Source organism: Streptopelia decaocto, assembly GCF_964273445.1.
Source record: "Streptopelia decaocto genome assembly, chromosome: 8".
Classification (NCBI taxonomy): domain Eukaryota; kingdom Metazoa; phylum Chordata; class Aves; order Columbiformes; family Columbidae; genus Streptopelia; species Streptopelia decaocto.
This window is the reverse complement of record NC_138662.1, coordinates 20,192,632-20,203,515: the sequence shown is the minus strand read 5'-3', so window position 1 is coordinate 20,203,515 and position 10,884 is coordinate 20,192,632. Positions and strand designations below refer to the sequence as shown.

Sequence of the window (10,884 nt, the reverse complement as noted above, 5' to 3'; positions counted from 1 at the left end):
ACCCCCGGTCCTGCCCCGACCCACCCCCGGTCCTGCCCCGATCCACCCCCGGTCCCGCCCCCGCGCCGGGCGGAGCTCCGAGCCGGCCCCGTCCCCCGCAGAGCCGGCGGGATGTGCGGCCGCACCGCCTGTTCCCTGGGTGCCGACAACCTCCGCCGGGCCTGCGCATATCGCGACAGGGCGGGCCAGCGGCGACAGCCCGAGTGGATCCGGGCGGAGCGGTACCGGCCCTCGTACAACAAGGGCCCGCAGTCCAGCGGGCCGGTGCTGCTCTCCCGCCGGCACCTCCAGCAGGTACCGCCCTCCCTTCGTCCCTCCCTCCTTCCCTCTCTCCCGTCCGGCCGAACCAAAACAAGGCCGGCGGGGCCGCATCCTGGTCGCTGCTGCCGCTTCAAAATCTGCCTGGCTGCCGTGGGTCCTGGGGCTTCAACTGGGGGCCGTGCCTCCCGGGGTGGTGCGGTGCCCAATCCGAATTGGAGCGGCTCGTTTGGCTTCTCTTTGCTCAGCGTACGTGGCGGGTATTGAGTTTTTCTACTTGCCAAGATGTCTCTCCTTGTTAGTGTTGACTTGTTCGTGAGGAGGGCGGGGGATCGCTACCGTGCTTCCAGCATTGTGTTGTGTTTTCTGCAAATATTCATATATAAGTGATTAATTGCGGTAGGTTGTTTTTCCTGATTGTCTCAGCTGGCTTTATTCTGTTTTTCTGGGGATTTTTTTTTTTCATTTCATCATGCTTCTGAGTGTGTCCAGGCTGCATTAGTAGGGGAAAGTAGACAAAAACCATCTCGGCATCAGAGCTGTACAATAACTGTGCACCTGGGGTGACCGTTATCCCGGCTAATTTAAGCCTCACCAGACCTTCCCCAGACAACCTGAGCAGCCTGTGCACCCGCTTGTGCGCCTCGTTTGGTTTCCGCAGAAGGGGGTGCCCGCTGAACTGCTGCTCTTTGGTGTTCAGCGGGGTGAAGCTGGGTGCACCGAATTGAAACACCCCAATCTGGGCTCCCTCCGCTCTCCCCCCCAGGCTGGTGGGGCAGCCAAAGGGGCCGCTGCTCCTGCAGCTGTTACCGGCACAGGGGATGGGGTGGGACGTGGCGGTAGGGACACTTTGGGGTGCTGTGGGTGATGCCATCGGGATCCCTAGTGCCCTCCTGTCCTGCCTGGGGGTCCCACACGGCTGACACCTTCTGGGTTGTGCATCTCTTCAGCTGCTGGGTCACAGGTGCGGTGTGAGGTGTCCCTTGTGCTGCCCCTCGTCTGTGGGAGGCTCTGGAGGACTTCACAGAGCTGGGCACATACACATCCCTGTATGTGTATTTATAGAGTTGAGAGAAGGGGACGGAGCTGGTGAGGGGCTGGAGCACAAGTGTGATGGGAGCGGCTGAGGGACCTGGGGGGTTCAGCTGGAGAACAGGAGCTGAGGGGAGACCTTCTGATCTCTGAACTGCCTGAAAGGAGCTTGGAGCCAGGGGGGTCGGGCTCTGCTCCCCAGGAACAAGCGCCAGGAGCAGAGGAAACGGCCTCAAGTTGCGCCAGGGGAGGTTGAGGTTGGATGTGGGGAACAATTTCTTCCCCAAAGGGCTGTGGGGCATTGGAACAGGCTGCCCAGGGCAGTGCTGGAGTCACCATCCCTGGAGGGCTGGACAGACGGACATGAGGTTCTCAGGGACATGGGGTCGTGTCAGGGCTGGTGTAATGGCTGGACTCAATGATCTTGAGGGTCTCTTCCATCCAAAATAATTCTATGTACATTTACAGTAGATATATGTGTGTGTATATATACATATATATATGTATATATATATAAATCACTACTGCGGTTCTTTGGGAGCAGGTGCCCCAGGGCCCCGCTCGCCCGGGCTGCAGCCGCGGGCAGAAAGCGAGAGCGAGCTGGGCGAGAACCGAAAGCCGCAAACCGTCTCCATTGTCCAAGCGCAGATAATATGCAAAGCGCGAGGAGTGAAAGTGAACCAGGTCCGCAGAAATCACGCTATTAAAACGAGGGTGAGGCTTACACCTCAGGGGACGCTCGCTTTAAAGAGGGAAGGTTTGAGGACCGTGACACCAGCCCGCCATAACCGGTTACTTAAGAGCCAGGGAGCTCACGTATCCAGGCGCTTCCCGTTGAAAAAAACCACCTGCATTCATTCCTCCAGAGAGTCGCCGGGTGAGCCTCGCTGAGACAGTTATTTATTCCTGCAGAATATTTTTGTGCTTTTTGCTGAAGATTAATGTTCTGGGCCCCTCAGTTCAACAAGGACAGGGAACTGCTGGAGAGGGTCCAGCGTAGGGCAACGAAGATGATTAAGGGGGTGGAGCATCTCCCTTATGAAGAAAGGCTGAGGGAGCTGGGTCTCTTTAGTTTGGAGAAGAGGAGACTGAGGGGTGACCTTATTAATGTTTATAAATATATCAAGGGTGAGTGCCATGAGGATGGAGCCAGGCTCTTCTCGGTGGCAAACAATGATAGGACAAGGGGTAATGGGATCAAGCTGGAACACAAGAGGTTCCACTTAAATTTGAGAAAAAACTTATTCTCAGTAAGGGTGACAAAGCCTGGCCCAGGCTGCCCAGGGGGGTTGTGGAGTCTCCTTCTCTGCAGACATTCCAACCCGCCTGGACATGTTCCTGTGCGACCTCACCTGGGCGTTCCTGCTCCAGCAGGGGATTGGACTGGATGATCTTTTGAGGTCCCTTCCAATCCCAAACATACTGTGATACTGTGAATATGGAAAGGGTTAGAATTCATGGCTGTTTCTGCATGGTTTGCGAGTAGCATCTGTGCCGAAGAGCAGAGGCACACCTGGTGCTGAAGGGGCCGTGAGCCCCAGCTCAGCTCTTGGCAGAGACACCGGCCTGTTCCTCCCTTGCAGGAGGAGAAGCCGCTTCCCCCGGGCTCAGCGAACCCCTCTGGAGCTGTGGGGGTGCTTGTGGTCCCTGACCTGAGGCGTTTCTTGTGTCGTTCGAAAGGATGCCGACTCCTCCGAGCGGGTCCTCATGGACATGCGCTGGGGCCTGGTTCCCTCCTGGTTCAACAAGGACGACCCTTCCAAAATGCAGTTCAACACCTCCAACTGCCGCAGCGATACCATGCTGAAGAAGTCCTCCTACAAGGTGGGTTGCTGCTCTCTTTCTGGCCAGCCCGAAGAGATCTTGTAGCCACCAAAACCAGAGGTGAAGCATCTCCCGAGCGAGTCCCGGTCACCGTTTCCCTGCAGCACAGGGCAGGATGCTCCTCAGTGAGTCCCTGTACTGCACGGCTGGCAGATTTCATTAAAATAGAAGAACTGAAACGGTTGTTGCCGGTGAAGCTCATCCCTCACTGCATCGCTGGGTGGTGGTGTTTGTGCACCCCGCGGGGCGGCTTTAGGGGACCCCAGGAGGGAGGGAGCGGGTTGCGTGGTCCCGCAGCCCCATCCTCCCTCGCAGGCTGCCCGGGGCTGCTGTTCACGTCTCGCTTGTGTTTTCTGTCCCCCAGGGTCCCCTCCTCAAGGGCAAGCGCTGCGTGGTCCTGGCGGATGGCTTCTACGAGTGGCAGCAGCACAGCGGCGGGAAGCAGCCGTATTTCATTTACTTCCCCCAGAGCAAGGACGCCGAGGTACGGAGTCTGAACACTCACACCCGGCTCTGAGCCCCTGCTCCCTCCAGCTGCCAGGGGAAAAGCCCCTTTCCCTCCAGCTGCGCCCCTCTCTGGGGTCTCTATTTCCCAACGGGGCTCCATCCCGCGGTGGGCTCAGCACCCCGGCATCCCTGTGCTGTAACCCCTGCGGTCCCCAGGCTGTAAACGCCACCGCAGCGTCCCCGCCGTCACGCTTGCTGCTCCCCGCATGCCGGATATTTGCATGGGTGGGCGATACATCTCACAGGGGACTGGGCTGGGGGTTTCGCTACCTCTTTCCTTCAGCTGAGCCAGCGGTTGGGGTGTTCGGAGGGGAAGGAGGGTGCTGGCTTGCCTGTGGGAAGATGAAGCTCCTGGTATCTCTCCTGGAATTGCCTCAAAGTAGTAGAAAGGCTCCTGGAAAGTCCCCAGATCAGTTCGTGGCTTAGATCTGAGTCACCTGCTGCGGCACTGGCAGGTCTGCGAAGCTTTGGCTGCCCCTGGGTCGGCACCAACCGGGGCGCTGGGACCTTTGTCCTGCAGGCGGAGGGGAAGGATGGAGACGAGGAATGGAGGGGCTGGAGGCTGCTCACCATGGCTGGGATTTTCGACTGCTGGGAGCCGCCGGCGGGAGGAGAGGCGCTGTACACTTACACCATCATCACCGTGGACGCCTCCAAGGACGTCAGCTTCATCCATCACAGGCAAGTGAAGGCCGGGGGGCGGCTGCAGGGCTGTGGGGGGACAAGGGAGGAAAGTTGTGCTTTTAAACGCCGGTCTGGCAGCGTGCGGGCAGGGAGGCAAGGGAGACGAATGCTACAACATCACCAGCTCGTTTCTGGTCTCTGGCTTGCACCCTTTCCGTAAATCACCGTCTTTGTGCCCCTGTGGGTGGCCATCGGGCCCCTCCGCCTCCTCCAGCAAAGCAGCTACCTGGGCAAAGCGAATGTGTTCTCTGCCTGTTTCAGTTTTCCCTGTATTTTTCCCCAAGCTGCTGGTTCGTTGCGAGCTTACAAACCTGGCGTTTACCACCCTGCCCTGTTGTATTGGCACCGGGCTTTGCCTCTGACTGTGATGTCCCCTAGGATGCCAGCCATCCTGGACGGGGACGAGGCCATCAGGAAATGGCTGGACTTTGCTGAAGTCCCAACCCAAGAAGCGGTTAAACTCATCCAGCCTACAGAGAACGTCGTTTTCCACCCAGTGTCCACCTTTGTCAACAGCGTCCGCAACAACACACCCGAGTGTGTCGCGCCCATCGAGCTGGGAGCCCAGAAGGTGAGGGCGGGCAGGGGACGGCTTGGCCGCGGTGACATCCCTGGGCAGGGACGGTGCTGCCAGGCTGCAGGGGGCAGGACTTGGACTGGGTGAGCTTTGAAGGTCCCTTCCAACCCAATCCATTCTGTGATCCTACGCCTGTGCTTGAGCGCAGAGCCCCGAACAGATTCCCTTCCCTCTGCTTCCAGAGATAAATTCTCACCCTCTGCCGGCGTTTCTCTGCCAAATGAAGCGAATTCCGTGTGAAATGGGGCTTGGAATGAGCCTGTTCCCAGCAGTGGGGCAGCCTCCCACAGATGTGCCTGGTTGCGGGCAGGGCTGTGGATCCATCCCCTGCCGCTCCTGCCCTGCTCTGTGCCCCTGATTTCTCTCCCACCGTCTCTTGTCTGTCTAGGAGGTCAAAGCCACCCCCCCCAGCAACGCGATGCTGAGCTGGTTAAAAAGCTCCCAGGAGGGCTCCCCCCGGAAGAAAGAAAACGATTTGCCCAGGTGGAAGAGTCAGTTCATCCACAGCCCTTCGCCCAAGAAGACCAGCGCAGGTCTCCTGCAGCAGTGGCTGGGGAGGGAGGCAGAGCCGGCTGCGAAGAAGCGCAAGGTGTAAGCACCGTCTAGGATGGCTGGCCATCCTTCTCCCTCCTGGTTTGCTGAAGCAGAATGAGGAACATTTTCTTTGGAAGGCTTCACAGGTGGCTGTTGAGATTCTCCAAGCCTCTCAGGTGTTGATTTGATGCTCTAGGTTGTTTGTCTCTGTTCTTCGTGTTCTGTTAAAGGTTGGTGTTTGTCTTTTAAGGTTTTGGCTTTGTCTTGTGCTGATGGGAGTGGATATAACCTGCTGGCCTCCCTCCCTGGGGGTCACAGATAAAGCCTTGAGAAGCATCTCAGCCTGCTGAGGAGGAGTCTCTTCTGCCTCTGACAGCATTCACATCTCCTGTTTTCTTTTCCCTTTTTTTTTGTGTATTAAACCGTTACCTCTTTTCTATGTAATTCCGTATTGATTCTGTACCAATTTCCTTTTGAATGCTCTCTCGAAAGACAGCTGCAGTACAGAGGAACATGCAATAAATCCTAGGAGGAAACCCCAGGTTCAGGAAGATCTGCCAGAGTCGGCCCGTGTTGCCATGTGCATTCCAGGCTCCTGAACAGGGAGATGTTTAAGCGGGGCCTGGGTAGAACTGGGCTTTGCTTGGGTTTCCCTGCGGGCAGCGGGTTGGGACAGCACGTCTTGGTCACGTTGTTTGTACAGGCATTTCGTTAATGGGATTTGAGGACTTAGAAAGGATTTTCTTGATCTGTGGAGGGATGTGCTCTGCCTTGTTCATAAAGGTCATTCATTAAAGCCCGGATAACCAAAGTGCCATTACAGAACAGCACGGGGCGGTTGTTTTTGAGGTCAGGGATTTTGTAAACAGAGCCAGATGTTGCAGACCAAAAGCCTTACACGGTGGGACCCTTGCTGGAAAACAGTACTTCACTTTTATTGGAAACAATAAAATGGGATTAACTGGTTGGCTGCGCGGTGCCCTTGTCCGTGTGTGTGTCTTTGTCCCCCTTGCCCACCGCGGCCCTTCTGCTCCTGTTTTGCAGGCAGAGCTCATATCTCCGCTCCATCTGCTGCGCGGGAGACCAGCCACAGCTGCTGAGCTCACAGGGCACCCGCAGGGCGATGTTGCTGGAGCATTTCCATTTGCCAGTGGAAAATACCCCCCGGGGATTTATTTCAGGGCTCCTCTCAAATGATGTGTCCCTGGGGAGCTGCAGGGGTGGCTGTGGCTGGGGCACGTCACTGGGGACGGACAGCAGAGCTGGGGCAGGAGCTACAGGACAGAAAACTGGGGAGACCTGGGTGCTCTCAGAGCCAAATCCATCTCTGAATCCCTCACGTGCCATGGAGGCAGCTGAACCCTGGAGATCTCCTGCTTTATGGGAAGCTGGGGTGGGATTAGGATTTCTAGCCAGAAAGCCTGTTGCTAGCTGGCTCCTCATCGCTCCTGCAGTGACTTGAGGCTGTTGAGTCACTGCATTAGCAGCTCCTGGTAAAATGAATAGATTTTCAGGTGCTGGGGCTGTCACCTCGGTGCCTGTCCTTGCAGGAGCCACAAGGGAGGTTTCTCTCCCTGCCTGGCCATCACTCCTGCAGGGTGAGCAGCTCGGCTGCGCCGGCCTGGTCAGTGCTGGCTGTAGATCAGGCTTTTCCAAAGGTCACCGGCTCATCTCAAATTCATTTCAGGTCTCCAGTTGCTGTGGCAGGAGTGAAGATGCTGAGCACGCATGGGGGATGCTCACCTTTCCCACTCTGGGGAACACGATCCTTCCCTTGGGGAGGCAGGGACAATGCAAAGATGCAGGGTAAAGATTATCTCCCTCCAGGCTGTGAACACCAGCAGTATCATCCACCGAGAAAAACTACACTGAGGGTTTAATGAGGTGTTCTTGCTGAACTACGCCACCTTCAAACTGAAGGCTGGTTGCTCACTCAATGCCGTTTGCAGTGGTTGCTCCTACCTGCCAAGGAGTTGTCTGCACTTAACCTGGTGTGACCTGGCCCCCAAAATTGGCTTGGGAGCAACTTTCCCCTTCGATGCATGATGCTCTGGCAGGGAGGGAAGCACTCGCTGCAGGCGGGGGGGGGGATGCTCCGGGGGGCTGGACCCCCCGATGGGGGGAGCTCCCCCCATCGGGGGGTCCAGCCCCCCGGAGCATCCCCGAGCCGCAGGTCCTGGCACTCTCCCTCCGGCCGGTGAGAGGGCTCTGGGTTTAGGCAAAAGTGGCAGGCGGTGAGAAGCAATGATGCCGGGACACTCACGGGGCCTCCGGCCAAAACCGCTCCCCGTCGGCCCTGGCCCAGCCAGGAAGCAACTACCAGCGTGTAGAGGAACCCTGGCTGCTGCCGGGCTTGGCCGGTTGGGAACCGGGACCGCCCCGGATCAAGGTGCCGAGCCGGGTCGCTCCCCGCCGGGCGCTGCCCTCGGCGTCGACCCCGCGGCGGAGCCGGGGCCCTGCGAGCCCTATGCAAATCAGGGATCAGCACAGCGACCAATCAGCGCCACGTCGGCCGCGGCAGTAACCAATGGGAAGCGTCGTGCGGCGGGGCGGGCAGGGATATCCGCGGCGCGGCGGCGGCGGCCCTGGCAGTGCGGCGGCGGGCGGCGCGCAGGGCGGAGCGGCGGCGGCTGTGGGTAAGGGCGGCGCGGGAGCGGGCGGGGACGGCGGGTCCCAGGCCCGGCAGCGCGGTGTAATGGCGTTTATCTCCTTGCAGGCGCCGGGACCGTCTGTGCGTGGCGCTTCTTGGGCGGCGGCGGCGAGGGGCCGCTGCCTGCCGGCCATGTCGGGCCGGGGGAAGTCCGGTGGCAAAGCGCGGGCCAAGGCGAAGTCGCGCTCGTCGCGGGCCGGGCTGCAGTTCCCGGTGGGCCGGGTGCACCGGCTGCTGCGGAAAGGAAACTACGCGGAGCGGGTGGGCGCCGGCGCGCCGGTGTACCTGGCGGCGGTGCTGGAGTATCTGTCGGCTGAGATCCTGGAGCTGGCGGGCAACGCGGCCCGCGACAACAAGAAGACGCGCATCATCCCGCGGCACCTGCAGCTCGCCATCCGCAACGACGAGGAGCTCAACAAGCTGCTGGGCGGTGTGACCATCGCCCAGGGTGGCGTCCTGCCCAACATCCAGGCCGTGCTGCTGCCCAAGAAGACGCAGAGCTCCAAGAAGTGAGCGCTGCCCCTGTCTCCCCTCCCAGCCCTACCTCCTCACTGGTACCCTGCCTGTCCTCCTTGTGGGGCTGGGGGTTCCTGTCCTACCCCCCAGCCCGGGCTGGGTGCTGAGCCCTGGCAGCACCCTGCCAGCCCTCCACTAGTCCCCCAGCCTGGGCTGCAGGGTGCTAGGGGAGCATGAGTGGGGTCAGGCCCTGCTTGTGCCCCCACTCTGCCCCTCTTCCCTCTGGAAGAAGCATTTTTTGGAGGGGGCACCTGGATCACGGCTGTTGGCGGTGGTGGCATGTGGAGCTGGATGGTTGAGTCATGGTGCAAAGCTGCTGGTAGCTGCTGAGGATTGTTCTGGCTGGCGTGGGGATGGACACGGGCACCCCTAGCTGCCTGTCCCCTCTGCCAGCCCTGGGGCCATGCAGGGCCCCCCCCAGCCCTCCGTGCTTGCCCTGGCACAAGGATGGGACTGGCTGCTGCTGTGCCCTCCCCGCCAGCAACGCCATCCCGGCAGCACTGCAGCGGGGAGGGCAGGGGGCTGGAAAACGTGAAAAGGAGGCAAACTTTCTCCATTGGCAAGAAGTGACTGTTAGTTCTGTTCATGGTAAAGCTAGTGCGTTGCCTATTGTAAAGAAGCTCTGGTCCTATTTATTTTAAAGTCTCTTATTTTTGGGGGTACCTCCCTGCAAAGTCACTGTCCTGCAGCTCCCTGGCTTAGTGGGCGCTGGGGGACTTGGTGGCCTCGTATTCCGTGGGTCCTGCTCGCGGGGTGGGGCGGAGGGTGCGGTGACAAATCCCCTCGGAGAGCGTCGCAAGGTCAGGCGCCCGCTGGGAGCTAAGCTGCCATCTTCTGCCGCCGCTCCCCTGCTCTCCCGGCTGCGGAATCCAATCCCTTCGTGTCGCTGAGAGCTACCCGTGCACTTCTGGAAATGACATGATGTGGCTCTTTTTGTTGTTTGTTCAACACTATTTCTGGTTCTGAGAAATAAAGTGATGATGCTATCTGTTAACTGTTACCCTCTATGGATTAATATATTATTTTTTTTAAAAAAAAAACCCTACAGTTTGTGTTAAAACTCACTCACAGCTAGTACCGTATTTATTTAATGCCTGTGTGGGTACTGTGGGAGCATGGGGACAGGCTAGCTGTCCCGTGACGCCTGGAATAGCTGATGCAGAGACAGCTTTCCTCGCTGCCCAGAGCAGCCGCTTCTGTGGAGGCCGATAGTCGTGTGCATGCGGCAGTGTCTAGGCAATCCGACTGTAGACCTTTGTAACATGTTTTTTAAGTTTAAAAAAGCAACTTCTATTTATGTGCTGTAAGTAGCATGTCTTCAGCCTATTGAATCAGATGTTGATCTTGTGGATGAAGTAATTTACCCTGGCTCTGAGTCTTACTACCTAAAGTAGATGAATCTGGATGCTTGTCAACTGGTTTTATGAAGGGGTTTTTCACTCCGTTGTGGAACGTGGAAGCGGCGTGTTCGTTAGTGTTGTGCTAATGGGGGTGCAGATGTGCCCTGTGGTTATGCTGGGGTAGCCTGGGGTGGGTGGGGGGCACTGTCCACAGCGCTGCTGTGTCACGGGCCCCCAGGTTCTCTTCTCCCATGACGTGACTGTGACCGTGGGCAAGGTGGGGACAAGGGGTTTCCACTGCCCAGTATGGTGTTTGATGTGTCTGTATCAGTGTCTTGTTCTCTCCCTCATGTTTTCTTTAGGACCAGTGTTCTGTACAACTCGAGAGTGCTTTGTATTTCTTAGAAAAATGCAGAACTTGTGATACTGAAAAGAACGGTGCAAACCCAATATCTGATTAAACTGGTTCCCTGTTGAATGCTGTCACATGTGCTGTGTCTTGTCACCTCTCCAAATCTGAATCTGGCAGCGGTCTGCGGGAGCAGACTCTGGTGGCAGCTTGGTATCTGGGCTTGGTTTTCTCCAAGTGGGGAAGGATTAGTAAAGCACCGGATCTGGCCTAGCAGTGGTCCTGCTTGCCCTTCACTTGAACAAATAGTCTTTTTCTACCTGTGGGAACAGATAAAACCCTTTTCTTGCTCTTCTCCCTGCTGTGGGAATGGCTGGGAGCAGCAGAGGGGATGAGGCAGGACCTGGGACCTTCTCCCATGCTGGAGGTGTCATCCCCACCCCACGGGCTGCCCAGGCCCCTCTGGGTGACCTTGCAGGCAGAGATGGGCTTGTGGAGGTCAGATGGGAAAAGCTGATCCTGATGGGGAGGGAGAAGGCCTGGAGCTATGGGGCTGTTTCTTACAGCCCCCTCTCTCTTGGGATGTCTCCCAGTTTGCTGTCCTGGTCACTGG

At 58.1% G+C, this 10,884-nt stretch overlaps 2 protein-coding genes across 2 annotated transcripts; both read left to right on the top strand.

Moving 5' to 3' along the window:
• Positions 1-65: 65 nt before the first annotated feature.
• Positions 66-6,382, top strand: HMCES (5-hydroxymethylcytosine binding, ES cell specific). The gene is made up of 6 exons (XM_082059993.1): positions 66-294; positions 2,971-3,114; positions 3,479-3,598; positions 4,142-4,302; positions 4,684-4,876; positions 5,271-6,382. The coding sequence occupies exons 1-6, from the start codon at positions 112-114 to the stop codon at positions 5,475-5,477; spliced, it is 1,008 nt and encodes a 335-aa protein (XP_081916119.1). The 5' UTR covers positions 66-111; the 3' UTR covers positions 5,478-6,382.
• A 1,633-nt stretch (positions 6,383-8,015) lies between these two features.
• Positions 8,016-10,410, top strand: LOC309443308 (histone H2A type 2-B-like). Its single transcript, XM_082060096.1, has 2 exons — positions 8,016-8,052; positions 8,133-10,410. Exon 2 carries the CDS (start codon positions 8,199-8,201, stop codon positions 8,577-8,579), a length of 381 nt encoding a protein of 126 aa, XP_081916222.1. The 5' UTR covers positions 8,016-8,052; positions 8,133-8,198; the 3' UTR covers positions 8,580-10,410.
• Positions 10,411-10,884: the final 474 nt, after the last annotated feature.